The sequence below is a fragment of the Octopus sinensis genome, linkage group LG7 (assembly GCF_006345805.1).
Source record: "Octopus sinensis linkage group LG7, ASM634580v1, whole genome shotgun sequence".
Classification (NCBI taxonomy): Eukaryota; Metazoa; Mollusca; class Cephalopoda; order Octopoda; family Octopodidae; genus Octopus; species Octopus sinensis.
Genome location: NC_043003.1, coordinates 25,332,012 through 25,351,732, shown reverse-complemented (window position 1 = coordinate 25,351,732; position 19,721 = coordinate 25,332,012). Strand labels below are relative to the sequence as shown.

Below are 19,721 nucleotides of genomic sequence, written 5' to 3'. Positions count from 1 at the left end.
GGAAACTATACATTGATATTTATTGAAAAATATTCTGCCAGAATCGTAATTTATCTCAAACTTGTCAAGTGTCTGTATTTGCATGTACAGGTAATCTGTGGCAAAGTAACTGCTTAACTATTATTTTATATGTCCTCATAGATGAGAACATTTACTGAGGAGTTGGGTTTAATTGACTCATCCGATGCCAGTGTAGACAAACATATATAAAAATGCTAATGACCATTGCGATATTTGTGCTAGGCATTTTCTGTCAACTAGAATCCTCAAGGTTATTCCAAATGCTAGACCTCCTCAATACTGATCTCTCCTGGTGATCACATGTCTTCATTACAATCACATATCTTCAACATGTCAACAGCAATATTACAAAGACAGACCTGCATCTTTGAGGTCGCAAAATACTTGTCTCCCAATAACTACGAAGCTACTATATAGCTCAAGTGAAACCTACAATAGTATACAACTCTCTCATTGAAGACAGTATTGTTACTACACATATAGACATCCTAGACTGTATCAAAGAAATAAAATCAATCACCAACATACCTCATCCTCTGATGCACAGATGTTTTGCCTCCTCACTCCATTTTTTTCTTTGATTACTTCTATAGTCTCATCTCCATGTACTTCAGTGGTTTCATGTTACTTCTATTCAGGTATCTCCATCTTGTTGCCAATATTGTATCTCCTATCCAAGGTGGTGAGCTGGCAGAAACATTAGCATGCTGGGCAAAATGCTTAGCGGTATTTCGTCTGTCTTTACATTCTGAGTTCAAATTCTTCCAAGGTCGACTTTGCCTTTCATCCTTTTGGGATCAATAAATTAAGCACCAGTTGTGTACTGGAGTCGATTTAATTGATCACATGTCCCAAAAATTTCAGGCCTGGTGCCTAGAGTAGAAAAGAATATTGTATCTTCTCTCCACCTAGTAGGGAAACATGGTCAAAAACAATATTCCTACTGTGAAAGTACATGGTTCGGTGGTTAGAGCATTGGGCTCACAATCATGAGGTAGTGAGTTTGATTTCTGGACCAGGCTGCGTTGTGTTCTTGAGCAAGACACTTTATTTCACATTGCTCCAGTTAACTCAGCTGTAGAAATGAGTTGCAACATCACTGGTGCCAGACTGTATTGGCCTTTGCCTTTCCCTTGGATAATACTGGTGGTGTGGAGAGGAGAGGCTGGCATGCATAGGCAACTGCTGGTCTTTTCGTAAACAAACAAGTAGTTGATCTCTTATATTTGGTTAAACTGACACAGTGTTTGATAAAAATAATTATGAAACAATGAAATCATTTTCAAAATCAAATAAATTTGTAATAAATGATCTTGCGTTACTTTTCTTTCAACATGACTTTACTGTTCTTTGAAAATTCTACATTTGTTTCTGTTTTGGTCAGCAACAAAAGTTTTCTGTCAATCGTAGCTTTGTATATATACCATTGGTAAAGAGGGTTTAATAAAACAGATATAAAATGTACTTGTAAGCAAATCTTATCATCAAACTGTCATGTGGAGCTGTTGTTGAAGTCATCAACTTGGAATATAGACAGACATATGTATGTACATACATTCATTCATTCATTCATTCATTCATTCATTCATTCATTCTGAGAATCTATAAGTCAGAAAAATTATTTGTCAGTAGAGTGGGTACATTAATCAGAGTATACAGTATTATAGATCCATTTCAGCTGATCTTACTCATCAGTTTCCCACTTATTAATGTTAATTTCTTTGTAAAGTTATATACGAAACCAGTTGAACATTGGATTGAAGGATCACTCAATACTTTTTCATAGTATACCATATTTATTAGCGTTTACAGACTATCTCAGTCTTATCTTCAGGATGTGGAATGATTTTGGCCTCTATACTCTTTACTTTCTTTTACTTGTTTCAGTCATTTGACTGTGGCCATCCTGGAGCACCGCCTTTAGTTGAGCAAATTGACACCAGGACTTATTCTTTGTAAGCCTTGTACTTATTCTATCAGTCTCTTTTGCCAAACCGCTAAGTTACGGTGACGTAAACACACTAGTATTGGTTGTCAAGCGATGTTGGAGGGACTAACACAGACACACGAACATACACACACATACATATATATATATATATATATATATAATATATATATATATATATATTATATATATATATATATATATATATATATATATATATATATATGTAAACAGTAAAAATAATTACAGACATGGACAAGAACAAGAAACACCACAGAGACGACACAAGAACCACAGGACGGGACATTCGAAGCCCTCAGTCATCAGTCAAGAACCAGATCATCTTAGCAATTTCGGCTGATTAATCTTGAGATTGCTCGGGGCTTCTTTCAGTTTCCGTCTACCAAATACATTCACAAGGCTTTGGTTGGCCTGAGGCTATAGTAGAAGACACTTGCCCTAGGTGCCATGCAGTGGGACTGAACCCGGAACCATATGGTTCATAAGCAAACTACTTACCACACAGCCACCTGTATCTTTTATTCTTGTTACTGTCATTGGACTGTGGCTATGCAGGGGCACTGCCTTTAAGGAGTTTGTCAAACGATGGTGAGGGACAAACACAAAGACACATACGTGTGTATACGATGGGCTTCTTTCAGTTTCCGTCTAATAAATCCACTCACAAGGCTTCGGCGACCTGGGGCTATAGTAGAAGATACTCGACCTCGGTGCCTCGCAATGGGACTGAACCCAAGATTGCACAGCTCGAGAGCAAGCTTCTCGACTACACAAACGTGCCTGCGCCTATATCTATCTGGGGCGAGTGGGCAGAAACGTTAGCACGTCGGCCGAAATGCGTAGCCGTATTTCGTCTGCCGTTACGTTCTGAATTCAAATTCTGCCGAGGTCGACTTTGCCTTTCATCCTTTCGGGGTCGATAAATTAAGCACCAGTTACGCATTGGGGTCGATGTAATCGACTTAATCCCTTTGTCTGTCCTTGTTTGGTCCGTTGTGGATAATAAAGAAACATATATCTATCTATTTTACCCATTTTCTCTCTTTCTCTGTCTTTCAGGCTCTCTCTCCTCCCCATCTATTTTCCTCTACTTCCCATTTCTCCATTTTTCTCTTTCTCTCTCTCTCATTCTGTTTCTTTATTTCATACAAAGGTGTGCGCGCGCGATGAAAGAGTTTGTTCCCCTGATCGTTTATTGTCGATAATCTCCAAACATTATTTAGAATAAATGCACTTATCAATTCAGATGTCAGGTGAACTTGTTTAGGAATTAATAATAATTGTCAACACAAAGACATTGATAATGTCTGCTTTATGATTTTTTTTTTTGTGGGTAAAGAAATTCAAAATCGTGATATTTTGTGTATGGGTGACGCTGAGTTTGCTTTCGTAGACTTTAAATCTGACAGTAAAAAGACATCTATCAATATTTTACATTTGGATTATTTGATTTGTAAGTATTATTATTATATCGTGTACTTCTTTTCATTTGTTAATTGTATACCACGTATACTTCCTATATTCTTTTCCATTCCATTCTATGCAAATCCTCGCTCTTCATGTCTGTCTTTGTATTGTCATCCTTGTGGCAAATAAAAGAAATCATCGTTAATTTTTATTTCTTTCCGTTTTACGTTCTGAGTTCAAATACTGTCGAGATTGCTTTTGCCTGTCATCCTTTCAGGATCGATAAAATAAGTACCAGTCGAGCACTGGGGTTGACGTAATCGACTTGTCCTCTCCCCACAATTTCAGGCCTTGTGCCTATAGTAGAAAAGATTATTTGAGCTTGCAGAATCATTAGCGCGCCGGACAAAACGCTTAGCGGCATTTCGTCCGTCTTTACGTTCCGAGTTCAAATTCCACCGTGGTCGACTTTGCCTTTCATCCTTCTGGAATCTATTTCATCTCAATCACAGATTTTTTAATTATTATTATTTTTAATTAAACAGTTTGAAACTTCGAATACTGGTAGAATTGATTTGTTGAAATTACCCAAATACGACAACTTTAACACGAAATAACTTCTAAAATACGAAATTTTGTCAAAAACGTTCAGAGTAAACCGTGTTCTACGTGAGAAATTCTACCAGTATTCAAAGTTTCAAACTGTCTAGTTTAAAAAGAAATTAATTAAAAAATCTGTATCCAGCCCAGTATACCCATCATGACTACCCGTCTGATAAGAGTACACCAACCACATGCATCACAACCATATATGTGCGACATGGTGATCTCATATCAAGATAAACAATGCATGAATGCCAACCACTCCGTGAGTGTAGTGGGTGCTTTTTACGTGCCACTGGCACAGGTGCTAGGGGAGGCTGGCAATGGCCACGATCAGTTGGTGCTTTTTACGTGCCACCAGCACGGAAGCCAGTCAAGGCAGTGTTGTCATCGGCAACGTTCGGATGGTGCTTTTTACGCGCCACTGGCACAGGTATCACAACCTACAATTTCCATTTGATTTTTTGATGGTGATGTACTTGACTCAATAGGTCTCCTCAAGCACAGCAGGTTGCCCTATGATCCAAGGTAAGCACAGCAGGCCGTCCTGTGATCCAAGGCACTTTGGATGGGCTGGGGCTTCTATGTGAAGCTGGTGCAGGAAACAGCCATGAACTCACGTTATTTGTCAGGTCTTTGCAGTCACAGCATATCTCCAGAGGTCTTGGTCTTTCGTCATTGCCTCTGTGAGACCCAATGTTTGAAGTTCATGCTTGACCACCTTATCTGTATGTATGTGTGTTTGTGTCTGTGTTTGTCCCACCACCACCACCATTTCTTGACAGCCGATGTTGGTGCGTTTGCATCCCTATAAATTACCTGTTCAGCAGAAGAGACTGATAGAATAAGCTCCAGGTTTACAGGTATTAAGTCCAGGGGTCAATTTCTTCGACTAAAGGGTGGTGCTCCAGCATGGCCACCGTCAAATGACTGAAACAAGTAAAAGAATACCAGAAAAATGTCCTGTACCACTAAACCAAGAAGATTTCTTTGAATATGTACGATGTATTTTAAGGTTAAATAGTAAAAAAATGAAGAATGAAAATATTCCAACCACTCATTGTGTTTTTGTATTGACTAAACCTAAGTTTAAAAAATATTTTCTTGCATGAATGAAGGAATCAGTCTCTTCAGGAACGGTCTTGTTTTACCATCTATGGACAAATAAAGAAATGCCACTGTAATTCAAGCAGTCTCACTTTCTCCCTTTATTCTTCATACAAAGAGACAAACTGTGTCACATGCCTTGAGAGATAATTCCTTTCCATCAATCTATCACAGAGTGGCAAGTCATAGTAGGTTGCCACAGCTTTATATACTTTAGCTGTTGTCTCATCATGCTACTCATAAGCTGTAGTTTCACCACCTTTGGTATATTATGATAGTCTTAAAGACCTGCTCAAAGATTTTGAAATTAAGTTTTCTACTAATAAAATTATATCATTATGATTCACAGTTTGTAATTAATTTTTTAAATTTATGCGCCCTTTTCAAGCCTAGCCATGCTCATGGGCCCAGTTTCCTGGTTTCTATGGCGTATGTGTTTCTCCCAGCTGGACGGGACGCTAGTCCATCACAGCGTTACTCAAGAAACAGGAAGAAAGAGTGAAAGTTGGGGTGAAAGAGTACAACAGGGGTCGCCACCACCCCCTGCCGGAGCCTCGTGGAGCTTTAGGTGTTTTCACTCAATAAACACACACAACGCCCAGTCTGGGAATTGAAACCGCGATCCTCCGACTGCGAGTCCGCTGCCCTAACCACTGGGCCATTGTGCATTCACTTATAATTTAATCCAATCAAATAAATGTGAAGTGAATTAGCATAGTTTGTCTACCAAACTTAGTAGTTGATGTAAATTATTTATAACACTTTCAAGCTAATATTAAATGATGTTATAAGGCAGTGAACTGGCAGAATCATTAGCATGCTGGTAAAATGCTAAGCAGTATTTCGCCTGTCTTTACATTCTAAGTTCAAATTCTGCTGAGATCAACTTTGCCTTTCATCTTTTTGGCGTTGATAAAATAAGTACCAGTTGAACACCAGGGTTGATGTAATTAGTTTGCCCCCCCTCCATCTTGCTGGCCTTGTGCCAAAATTTAAAACCAATATTAAATAATCATGTATATTATACTGTTTTTCTATTTCAGGTTATCATGTGAAATGGGCCTGAAGACTTTACAATTCAGATGCATCGATATGTTCATCAATTTTTGAAGATAACAAGAAGACTTTATGAAGAACATATGTTTGCAGAAATCCTGGGTTTAATTCATCAAGATCATTATCCTCAGCATTTTAATACATATTTTATGAAGCAAACACAGATTTGTTGGAATACAGCAAATCACTAGTTATGTTGGGGTTTTTTTTATCACCGCTTCTTAGAAACACTTCATTGTGAAATCTGATCTTCCACATTTATTTTCAAACACCTTTGTAAATCTACCTTTTTCCCCAAATACCTTCTATTGACAGTATATAGTAATTTTTTTTATCAAGTATTCATCTTTCATTTACAAATACTGTGAAAGATTTCCTTTCAACTGAAACTAACCTCAGTATAAATATTAATTACCTCGAAATGTGTGCTGGATTGAATAATTCACTATGAGTATTTGAATGAACAAGAATGTATGGATCTGTGTTGACAAGTAGAGATATTTTAGCTATTATTGGGGTTTTTTTCCTAATTTACTAGCTTTTTATTATAAGATTGAGTTCTATTCTAATTAATCCTCTTGAAACAATTACTTCAGAAGTGATTATATTGTTATTTATAATTTTGTTATCAATTGTTTGAAACATCTTCAAAATATGTCAAAGACAACAGTGTTGTGGTGGAAAAATATAGTGAGAGAAATATATTCTAAATCACATTAAAAAAAGCAGGAAAAATAATTTTGTGCTGTATGATGGAAGTAGAAGGTTTTGAAGAGGAAATTGTTTAAGTCTCAGAAGAAATATAGAAAGAAAATATTGATGTTTGTGTTCAGACACTGAAAATAACTGAATAAATCATATCTTTGTATCAATGTGAAGTCAGTCATCATAAGAAATCAATTGATTCACCAAGGATATATAATTCATATTAATATTTGTTGCAATAGATTCACTATGAGTAGTTTGTTAGCTCAACATGAATTTCTTCAGACAGGAGAGAAACAATATCTTTGTGAAATCTGTGGTAAATCATTCTCTCGAGTAAGTCACTTAACTAGACATAAATATATTCATACAGGAGAGAAGCCATATGACTGTGATATCTGTGGTAAGTCATTCACTGATACAAGCCAAATAACCCGACACAAACGTATTCATACAGGAGAAAAATCATACAAATCCGATATTAGTAATAAATCATTATCTCAAAGAAGTCTTTTAACATCATGTAAATTGTTTCATACAGGAAAAAACTCACTTCAGTGTGATGTCTGTGGGAAAAAATTCTCCCAAAGATGCAGCTTAACTAGACATAAATATATTCATACAGGTGAGAAACCATATCACTGTGATATCTGTGATAAAGCATTCACTGATAAAAGCCAGGTAACCCAACACAGACGCATTCATACTGGAGAGATGCCATATCATTGTGATATCTGTGATAAATCATTCTTTCTAAAATCTCACTTGAATGCACACAGATTTATACATACAGGAGAGAAACCATATCACTGTGATACTTGTGGTAAATCATTCTCTAGAAAATGTCATTTAACTACACATAAATACATACATACAGGAGAAAAACCATATCACTGTGATATATGTGGTAAAACCTTCACTGATACACACCAAGTAACCAAACACAAACGGGTTCACACAGGAGAAAAACCATATCTCTGTGATATCTGTCATAAGTCATTCTCTCGGAAAAGTAACTTAACTTCACACAAATTTATTCATGGAGGAGAAAAGCCATATCACTGTGATATCTGTGGTGAGTCATTTGCTCAGAGATACATCTTAACGTTACACGTACGTATTCATACAGGTGAAAAACCATACAAGTGTGATACTTGTGGTAAAGCATTTTCTGAAAGAAATAATCTAAGCAAACATGTACGTATTCATACAGGAGAGAAACCCTATCAGTGTGAAGTATGTGATAAATCATTTTCTCAAAGTGGCCACTTAACAACACATCTACATATTCATACAGGAGAGAAACCATATAGCTGTGATATCTGTGGTAAATCATTTTCTGAAAGAAATCACGTAACCAGACACAAGAAAATCCATTCAGGAGAGAAGCCACACTGCTGTGATATTTGTGGTAAATCATTCTCCTATAGGTATCAGGTCATCAAACATGAACATACTCATACAGGAGACAAACACAGCCTCTGACGTCCATTTTAAATCATATCATCCTCCCAGATTTTCTTTTTAATTCACATGAACTTGTTCTCTAAAAGTAGCCATGTAACTTGGTATAGAGTTGTTCCCATGAGAGAAAAAACATATGGTTATCAATGGTAAATTATTATCTAAAACAAAATTATCTTTCTGAACCACAGATGGAGAAGTGACTGTATATCTATCAGATTTGTGTCTAAACATTCTTTACATGTAGTCTTTACTCATGTTATGAGTTTATTCAGACATCCCTGCACATATTGGATTGTGTATTATTTTGCACCTGTAACCAATCCCAGAAAGCTAAGCAGGTCATTGAAACTATTCTCATAAGGATGTCCTTCCACATCCCACACATCCCAAAGCTTATAAACTTAAATCATCCAAATGGTTCACACAAAGTTGCACTGCCACACTTCTGGCAAGGAACATAGTTAACAATGCCTGAAAATAAGTCATTGACCTCCACTTGCTGGATGAATTTCACACACTTCTGCACCTCATGCAAGACTACTAGCCATAAAGCAAAATACCTTTTGCTCATTTCCCAGCCTGAAGCTTACTAGCCTCTTAGACTGTATTTAGTACTGGTCCTTTCATAAAGAATTTCTACCAAGTTTGTAGAATCCTCAATCCTATTCACTACCCCTTAACTTTGATGGCTCTGTGGAAATTTCCATATTTGCTGCCCAGTTTGCATCCAACTCACCATTGCATACTTTTCCTATCCTTTCTACCATTCACATATACATGTCAAGTACAAAAAAAAAATGCCAGTCACTCCAGATCAACAATGCCATGAGGCTTGACAACTTCAGTCCATCTCCCTCAGAAGCCACCAGTTAAAGTCCTCAGGCACCTCTTCCATAGTGTCATCTCAGAAGCAACCATCCTCAGACTTTCCTGCTGGATTCCCAAATGTGACCAACTGTGTCTGCCAGTTGTCTTGGCTTGAAGAGTCTGCCTTGTGATTCTTTCCCAGAACATTCTGATCACATGTCCATAGTACCAGAGCTGTGACCTCTCAGTGTGGAGAAATAGTGGCTGAACCTGGAAAGAATCCCTGATCTCCGAGCTGTGAGCCCTGTTGAATAATGTTACTCCAGAGACCCTGTGGTTAAACAATGTAAACTTTTATGTTTTAATATTTAGTTAATAAAAAAATATAAGTTGTGAATCATTGTCCTCATCAATGTGTGAACTTCAGTTTTTCTGTATCATGAGTTGGACAAATCTATTAGACATCATACAATCACTGATCTCAATTTTTGTCATCAATCCATGCATCCTGATAAATCACTTCATCACTCTTCATAATATGTTTCTTTATTCATTTAGTAAGGCCTAAATAATCTTTATAAAAGGTTGCCTTTCACACAAAAGTGATTTGCTGTTTAAAATATGGGACAGTATTCATCATTGTTTTAAATGTCCACTTTTCCATTCTTGCATGGATCAGATGGAATTCATTTAGAAAGATTTTATACAGCTGGATGCCCTTCTTGCCATCAACCCTTATTTCCAAGCAATGCAATATTTCCCCATTGCCAGGCATGTTTTAACAGAAAATTGAAAACAAGTGATATTGCTTGTATGATGGTAATGCATCTTTACTATTAAACTATCACATGGTATCATTACTTGTAGACATACACACACATGTATATATATATAGATAGATGTGGAGGCATGCAGCTTAGTGGTCAAGGGCATTGCACCTATGACCATAAGTTTGTGGTTTCATTTCCTGGACTGGCCAATGTGGTGTATTCTTGAGCAGAACACTCCATTTCACATTGCTCCAGGCCACTCAGCAGGCAAAAATGAGTAATCCTGTGCTGGACTGGTATCCCATCCAGCAGGGAATGTATATGCCACAGAAACCAGGAAACTGGCCTTATGAGCCTATGGCTTAGGTAGGATCTTACATCCTTTTTTTTTCTCTCACAGGTAGGTAGGCAGGCATATAGACAGACTGCCTTCAACCAAATCCACTCACAAGACTTTAGTTGCCCAAGTTAATCTAATGTAAATTAACAGTAGATTATTTTTAACTCCTAGTCTAATTACAAATAGACATGTGTATCATTATTTTATTACTAACTAGCAGTATCGCCCGGCGTTGCTCGGGTTTGTAAGGGAAATAACTATATAAGCAGTTTTAGAGAGTTACTTCCCTTATAGATGCCAATTTGGGCTTTCTTAGCCATTTCTGTTTTGGTGTCTTCAAGCCATGAAGTCGTTCTAAAAGAACGCTGGTCTCCTTGACAACGCTTTACGACGTTGATTTCCTTACACTCCCTTTCCCACAGCTTCATGAGGGAGGGGAGAAGCAAACAGGTGCAGCTGTGAGTGTGGACGCCAACTCCACCGCCATCGACACACGAAAAATTATGCATTAAAATGGAATAAAAAATGATGTTAAATTATTTTTAAAATCGTAGACTCATCGTAGACGCGTGCTAATACTCAGACGGGCTCGATATGAATCACGACTATAAGATACCCGAATTTGGTTAAACTGCACCGCAAAATGTGGGAGTAGTTAGGAATCTAAATCGTAGGAGACAGACACTCACACAACTACAGTTTTATATATATAGATAATAGTTACCATTCCATTAAAGCCTTACAATGAATGATGTAATAACATTGTAAACCTAATAATAACTATTTCTATATTGTGAATTATCAAATAAATTTGTAACTCATCATTTTGCATAATTTTTTCCTTACCTTTTTTTTTTTTTTTTGCGAGTGACTTTTTATTTGTTCTGAAGATTCTACTGCAATATCTTATAAGATTCCATCAATTGCAAATATAAAAAAAGAAAAAATGTATCGAGTCTACAAGATTATTTGACTGGAGCATGTCCCAGTTTCAATAACATAAGTAATTGAGTATAAAACTACACCCTCTTATTTTATTTGTAGATGAAGGACAACTATGAACATGTTTCAGTTTATTAGGCCTCAACAACATAGTACAGTCTAAGAAAGTTTGCAAATCCTTGGATAAATTTTTACATGCAGAGGAGTAAGAAATAGTATTGGCCCATTGAAATTATTTCCCTTTAATCATTTTAATTTTCCACCCACCTATCTCTGCCTACTATTCCTGAGAGGGCTGTTGGGTAGATACCTCAGGCATCTCTCCATAGTGTCCTATCAGAAGCAAACATCATTAGACTTTCTGGTTGGTTTCCCAAGTGAGACTGGATATTATTCGACCATCTCATTCTTGGACCACCCTTAAATCTCCTGCTGGTTGGCTTGGCTTGAAGAATCTATCTTATGATTATTTCCTGTGACATTCTAATCACTTATCCATAGTACCCAGAGCTGTGACCTCTCATTGTGGAGAAAAGAGGCTCAACCGGGAAAAACTCCCTGATCTTTCAGCTATGCATCCTGTCAAGTAACATTATTCCAGAGATTCTTCAGAGGAACCTCATTTTAATTTTAATTTTGCAATATATTCTGGCTAAAAATTTTACATAACTTTTTCTTTCATGTTCTTCCTTTTATGTCTGTTCTCAATACTGGCATGGATTGGATGATTCTGCCGAATCTAAGAAGTCAGAGCACCATGTCTTGCTCCAGTGTATCTAACGGTAGATTATTTTTTTTAATATCTTGTTTCATTGCAAATATAAGCCAAACATTGAAATAAGCTAATTATCGTCCCTATACTTCAAGATTATTTATGGCGTAAACGGATTTTGATAAAGTTGATTCTTTCTCCTATTGAATATTCAACATGTTAATCCTAACATTAAGAATTTTAAATGACCCAAATGAAGGAACATCTACATCAACATGCTAGAAATAGCATCCAATTCCCCGTTCAAATCACTAACACAGTGCTTCAGAAAAGTGGGCAGCACCTCAGCTGGTAATGTGGCATGGAATATTTTATATGGGTGCTGGAGATAAAGGAGGCAATAGATGCATCTTTTAATTACCTTATTTTCAAAAGCATTTTCAATTTTTTATTGTGTGCGAATCATCTGGTTGTATTAGCATTTGGAATGTTGTTTTGACATAATATAAATCTCTCTATATATAAAGCTGAAGTTGTCTGTGTATGGCAGGTTTGGTAGCCTTCAACTAACACTATCTCCTCCAAGACCCTGCGGTGCAAGTTGACCAAAATTGAGAGTATGATAGAAGAAGGCTTGCTCTTCCTTCTGTAGAAGAAAAAAATTCAAATCGGACCATGTTAACACCAAAAATTATTTACATAAAAAAGGTGCTTTTTTTCTATGAAAATCCCTATTTTTTACGATTTTTTGACTGCTGTGTCGCCATTTTTCGGTGTATTTCAACCAGAAAAATGTTCACTTAAAGAGAATAACGAGCTACATAATGAAAATTTTTTACTTTTCAAAAATTCCAATTCTAAAGGGTCAAAACATACTCGAGCAACGCCGGGCGATACTACTAGTTGATGAAATGACTTATGTGCTGTCTTTTAATGGCAATCTTCTCGATAGCAATCTTTTGTAGTATATTTAATATTTAGTGATAGTAAAAAATAAAAGTTTGAGAAGTACTGTTCTAACATCTCAGAAGTACGTACTTATTAATTTAATTTCTAAAAAGTGGTAGAATAGCTACGAAAAAAATACTTTGAATCACAGTCCGACTCTAGAGTTGACCTTAGGTTAAGCATCAACAACAATAGTTAATTGTGTTTTTAGACTAAAACTAAACACGTTGCCTTTAGCTATCTGTGATGTTCTCTAGATACAAATTTCATTGATCCTGAAGTGAAGAATAGAAGGACTCTGCCGTTTACCTACGTCACTTTCACTCAAACACACGCATTCTCTCTCTCAGATAATGACAGAGTTGGTTCCCTTGTTTATTGTAAACATTAGGTATGAGATTTATCTGAGGTAGAGGTCTTTAATAATTAGCTGTATGAATTCTGATGGTCTCTTCTTTATGATCTGTCGTATATAAAGAAATTTTCAAGATCAGAAACTTGAGTCTCGCGGGGGTTAGTGTACTCTTGTAGACTAAATCAGACTGTATTCAGGACATCGCCTTGATATCACTTTCGGACTCCGTTTATTTGTAAGTGTTATTAATGCATCAATGTTTATAGTCTGTTTAATGTATCAACATCGTCAGTGTCCTTTTTATGTGTATTTTACCAAGAAAGATAAATAAAAAGGGAAATAAAGAAAGCAGCGAGCCTACGAGAGTAAAGCTGATGTTTGGATGGATTAGTTGGGTCTAAACTGTATAATTCTCTTATTACTTTATTTGATGACACTTTTTCCCCACTAAAAAATGTCTCATAAAATCACACCAGGTCTATGCGATATTGGGTTTCCCCATAAGCTGTAATGCACTTAAAACTTTTTTACCTTGAATAAACGCTATTGAAGTTGGGGTACGTCTGGTATGTCCTTAAATACATCTGATCCTTTTTTTTTTTATCTCTCTGCATTACCTTACGATTTTTTTATTTATTTCTGCTTTTACAAATGTGTACATTACTATACATTTGTGCGGCTTTTTCGTTTAATCGTATTTATAACAACCCCTCTCTTTTTATTATGCTTTTTCAAAAAAAGAAAAAAGAAAAAATTTTCGAACATCAGGTATTAAGTATCTGCCAAAACCTTTTTTAAATAAAAAATTAGCGCGATGAAGATTAGGGGATGCGTGTGTGCGTGGATAGTGTTTTGCATTTGAAGTATATTTTGTTTGCATTCGTTGTAATCATTGTAATCCCCAAGAACCTCAACAAAAAGTGTTTTAAGACCGGCTGTACATAAGAACTTCCGTATACTGATGGTTTCTTACTGTAATTGAAAGTACTTAAACTTAGCAAAGACTTAAGTTTTAGTAAGTAGCTAAACACTAGGAAAACGGCTGTGCTTGATATGTAGGAAAGGAGGTGGCAGAAATAACACAAGAGTGTGCTCAGTTTAAACATTGAATGCACAAGAAATGTTAGTGGGATCATAGGCTGGCTAATAATGAAAGTAGGCTTTGTATGCAGCAATTGCACCAAGTACTAGGTGCTCACGAAAAACAGATTCTCTCTAATGTGTGGAGCATTTCTAGAAGCAATTGATAACTTCTGTTATCTAGCTGACCTAATTAGCAGTGGCGTTGGTGTTCTGTGAGTATTGTACCCAGATTATAAACTTATAAAGCTGGTTAATTTGAGAAATATTTTAATTGGGATTTTACTGTTAAAAGAATTACACTCTTGGAACATTTGTGGCTTAGATTCAAAACATATTTGGTCAATTTAATGAACATTCTTTAACTATGCATCATCCACATGCAACTTAATCATGTGCCAAACTTGCATGAAGTTTATTGATGGAGATCTTTAGAGCATCCTCCAGTGGAGTTATGCCAACTGTGTCTCTTTTAACAGTAAAGAAACTTAAGTGCAACTTATATCAACTACCATTGCACCACACCTACACTGAACATGAATGGCACTCACCTAGCGCTGTCACAGTTACTCTAAATGCTGGGTCTTAATACTACCAAAGATCTCTCCTGATGAAAGCACATCATTAACATAGCTAGGACTGCATCTCAAAGACTGACCCTTCTCTTAAGGGTCAGAAGATATTTCAGTCCCCAATAACTGCTGGCACTCTACAATGCTCGAGTGAGGACTACTCCCAAACCAGAGACAATATATTGCTTTTAAACACACTGACATTCTGGATCGCATCCAGACAAGGGCCACTTGGCTGATTAGCACTCCATCATTAGTAGATACACTCCAGCCTTTGACCCACCAACATGCAACCTCCTGTTCTGTATTTTCTATTGCTACTATAATGGCCTCTTTTCCTCAGGGCTGGCTGATCTCATATCTCCATGACTCAAACACCTACACTACCTACTCTGTCCAATCCTTCATTTCCAGAACATCACTCCTCTAGAATCCCCTCCCTGCTCATGTCCTTCCTACAGGTGTTGACTTGCAACAGTTTAAATGGAATAGTTTTGGAGAGTCTGCAGTAGTCATAGGAATAGCCCTGCCTTCTAGACTCAGCAAGTAAAAAATAAAAAATACAATAGATCCATCATAGATTATGCAAGTGCTACCTCAACTCTTTCCTCAATAAACTATAAACAACACAAAGCAATGTACTTTTCGTCCTTATAGACTGCACACCAGCTACCACTACACAACAGAAATAAATATTCAAAAGAAAAGATCATGCTGACATCCAAGAAGTGTAATTTATTTGACACGGTACATTTTAGCCATCACAGTCACCTTCACTACATAAAAAAAAATTACCCTCAAACAAAGACACTTTTCTATAACACCTCAAAATATTGCAACACCACCATCCAAAGAACATACCTTACTCACTTAGCCCCAACAATCATTAGAAACATTAATACACAAATATAACACCAGAATCAATGGCTTCATTAAGCTAAACAGTATGCTTAGATGTACATTACCAATGATGACTGCATTCAATGTAGAGGAATAACAATTGTTTCATCCCAACTTAGTCTGCTCGTGGCTAACACCAGAATCTACCAATGTACAGATACAGATGAAGCAGGAGAGAGAGTGTGGCATGTCCAGACTCTTATGCCATTCTTCAATATGACTAATCACTGCCTGTCTGTATATGTGGTGTAATACTCAGCTAGGTGAAGGCATGATTTGTCTAAAATAATAGATCAATATTGCTAATTTCTACAAATCAATTAACAGCAGGCTAAATTAGTGTAACTCATTTATGAAACTGAATCATGTTGATAATCTTTAGGAATCAATATCTTCCCCCCCACCCATCTTTCAAATAATTTTCTGTTATATATATATTATTTCTTATTTCAGGTTATCAAACCAGAGAGCTTTGAGATGAAATTGTATACAACAAAGAAGTAATGAAGCAGACACTGAAGTGAAAGTGAATAAATCATCTCTCTTTAACATTAATGTGAAAATCAATTAATTAAGCACAAATGAATGCATCAAGAATTGAGTTATTTGAGATAAATTAGTTGACAAAAACCAATACTTTATAAAACATTTCTGGTGAAATATTTGCTATGAGCAGTTTATCTCACACTAGAGAAAAACCATATCACTGTGATACCTGTGGTAAATCATTCTCTGAAAAATGTAACTTAATTAAACACGTACGTATTCATACTGGAGAGAAACCGTATCACTGTGACACATGCAATAAATCATTTGCTCAGAAACGTTACTTAACTACGCACCAATACATTCATACAGGAAAGCATCCATATCACTGTGATATCTGTGGTAAATCATTCTCAGAAAAAAGTAACTTAAGTAAGCATGTACTGATTCATACAGGAGAGAAACCATATCAGTGTGATATATGTGATAAATTATTTTCACAGAAAAGTTCCTTAACTATACATAAACGTATTCATACAGACGAGAAGCCATATCACTGTGATGTATGTGGTAAATCGTTTTCTCAAAAAACTGTTTTAACTACACACAAATATATGCATACAGGAGAGAAGCCATATAGCTGTGATATCTGCGGTAAATCATTTACTGATACAAACCAAGTGACTAAACACAAACGAATTCATACAGGGAAGAAGCCATATCACTGTGATATCTGTGAAAAATCATTCTCTCAAAAACGTTACCTAACTTCACACAAATGTATTCAAGGAGAAGAACGATATCACTGTGATATCTGTGGTAAATTATTCTCTCATATGAATATCTTAACTGAACACATACGAATTCATACAGTAGAGAAACCATTTCAGTGTGATACCTGTGGTAAAGCATTCTCTGAAAGAAGTTCCTTAACAAAACACGTACGTATTCATACTGGTGAGAAACCCTTTCAGTGTGACATATGTGACAAATCATTTTCTCAAAAAGGTCACTTAAAAACACATCAAATTGTTCACACAGGAGAGAAGCCATATAACTGTGATATCTGTGGTAATTCATTTACTCAAAGGAGTCATTTAACTACACACCAACATATTCACACAGGAGAGAGGCCATATAGCTGTGATATCTGTGGTAAATCCTTTTCTGAAAGAAGACATGTAACTAGACATAAAAAAATTCATACAGGTTTGAAGCCACATAGCTGTGATATCTGTGGTAAACCATTCTCTTATAGATTTCAAGTAACCAAACACAGAAGTATCCACACAAGAGAGGAACAGTCACTAATATAATTTCTACCAAAAGATAGTTAAAAAAATTTACATGTACTTTTTCCCTTAAAGTAGCTATTTCATTTTTGCTATATAAATATTTGCATTGGAGAGAAATCATATTACTATTGATAACCTGTGACAAACTATTATCCCAAATTAAATCCTTAAAAATGTTTTAGCCTGAAGGCCGTGGCCATGCTGGGGCACCACCACTGTTTAAATTAGTTGATTATTTTGCCATAAACATTTTTAACACAATAAAAACCATGTCCTTATGAACCATTGTAAATCATTGTCTAAAAGAAACATCTTACACAGATATACTCAGTCAGGATAGAAACCTTATTTCCATTAAATCTCATCATCATCATCATCATCATCATCCTTTAACGTCCTCTTTCCATGCTAGCATGGGTTGGATGATTTGACTGAAGGCTGGTGAACCAGATGGCTGCACCAGGATCCAATCTGATCTAGAAGAGTTTCTACAGTTGGATGCCCTTCCTAACGCCAACCACTCCAAGAGTGTAGTGGGTGCTTTTACATGCCACCGGCATGAGGGCCAGTCAGGTGGTACTGGCAACAGTCACGCTCAAATGGTGTTTTTTACGTGCCACCTGCACAGGAGCCAGTCCATGACTAAATTTCTTTATAAATGTATTTACACTGGAAAAAATTCAAATTTATGTGACAACTATTGGTAAACACTCTCTTTGAGTAATCATTTGATTTATTTACACTGATTGTCTTTTACTATGTGAGAGACCTCAATCTCTAATTGTGGTGGGAACCCAATCTCTAACTATGGAGGGAACCTGTGGAAGATGAGGGATGAAGTGATGAGAAAGGATCTTCAGACACTGGGCCATATGGCAGAGATGACAAGGGACTGGAACTTGTGGCAATTTGCTGTACTTGAGAAGACACGTCAAGCTAAGTAAAATTATAGCCATCCATACATAGAGGTATATCCTTTATGGCCATGACCCCACTCTGTCTCTCAGCTGAGAACCCTTTGTCTTGCAGGTGCTGGTGCTACATAAAATGCACTCATGCCAGTGCTACATAAATGCACTCATCTGGTGGCACATAAAAAGTACCTAGAACTCTCTGTGAAGTGGTTGGTATTAGGAAGGGCATCCAGCCATAGAAACCATGCTAAAACAGACAATTGGAATCTGAATAGTTCTCTGGCTGGCCAGCTCCTGTCAAGCTGACCAACTCATGTCCACATGGAAAAACAGCCGTTAAACGATGATGATGATGATGATCCTTGGCAAAATAAGCTCCCAACACTATCTTATACAACTGCAAAAAACCCAAACTGGTGACAAAATTTACAAACCGGGACCTCTGGAAATATGTAGTGCTTGAGAAGACTCAGCAAGTGAGACCATAACCTTGTGGCCTATGGTAGGGGTGTAACCAGTCCACTTATGTGTGCCTTTCCTTCATTGGACACTTAAACTCTGCTTGCGAAGACCTGTTGAGGCAAGTGAAATTGAAATCAAATTCGGTGACTGGTATCTGTGCTAGTGGAGCGCTAAGAGTACCATACGAGTGAGATCATTGCCAGAGCAACAAGCTGGCCTCCGTGCTGATGGCATGTTAAAAACACCATTCGAGCGTGATCGTTACCTGCGTTGCCTTACTAGCACTTGTGCTGGTGGCACGTGAAAAAACATTCGAGCGAGGTCGTTGCCAGTGCCGCTGGACTGGTTCCTGTGCAGGTGGCACATAAAAAGCACCATTTGAGCGTGGCCGTTGCCAGTACCATCTGACTGGCACGTAAAAGCACCCACTACACTTTCGGAGTGGTTGGCGTTAGGAAGGTCATCCAGCTGTAGAAACTCTGCCAGATCAGATTGGAGTCTTGTGCAGCCATCTGGTTTGCCACACCTCAGTCAAATTGTCCAACCCATGCTAGCATGAAAAGCGGATGTTAAATGATGATGATTTTGTTGTGGCTTAGTTCAAGAATGAAAAGCTGCACCCATGACTTTTCACAGATCTGCTAAGACTTATTAGAGAAAGAGAATACACTACAAGTTTTATATTGCTGCAATAGGAAGCAGAATATCAAGATAGCAAGTTATCCTTAGACCAGAAAATACTTGCAACAAAGTGGATTCTGCTAAAAGCATATAAGAGCTATGTTAAATTTTGTGCTGAATTA

General features: G+C 36.9%; 1 protein-coding gene and 1 long non-coding RNA gene across 4 annotated transcripts in view; both read left to right on the top strand.

Annotated features, from left to right (window-relative positions):
- Positions 1 to 17,698, top strand: part of LOC115214528 (zinc finger protein 845-like) — a 35,561-nt gene extending 17,863 nt beyond the window's left edge. For 2 of the 3 annotated variants that reach the window (XM_029783458.2, XM_036504649.1), the window contains exon 3: positions 16,457 to 17,698. In XM_029783458.2, coding sequence (XP_029639318.2) covers positions 16,457 to 17,563 — 1,107 coding nt within the window. In that variant the 3' untranslated portion in view covers positions 17,564 to 17,698. Of the gene's footprint in view, positions 1 to 7,167; positions 7,247 to 16,456 lie in introns of all 3 variants that reach the window. The other variant, XM_029783729.2, reaches the window with a different exon arrangement.
- Positions 3,027 to 7,035, top strand: LOC118764197. The gene is made up of 2 exons (XR_004999983.1): positions 3,027 to 3,443; positions 6,151 to 7,035. It is a non-coding gene; the product is annotated as an uncharacterized LOC118764197 (long non-coding RNA).
- Positions 17,699 to 19,721: the final 2,023 nt, after the last annotated feature.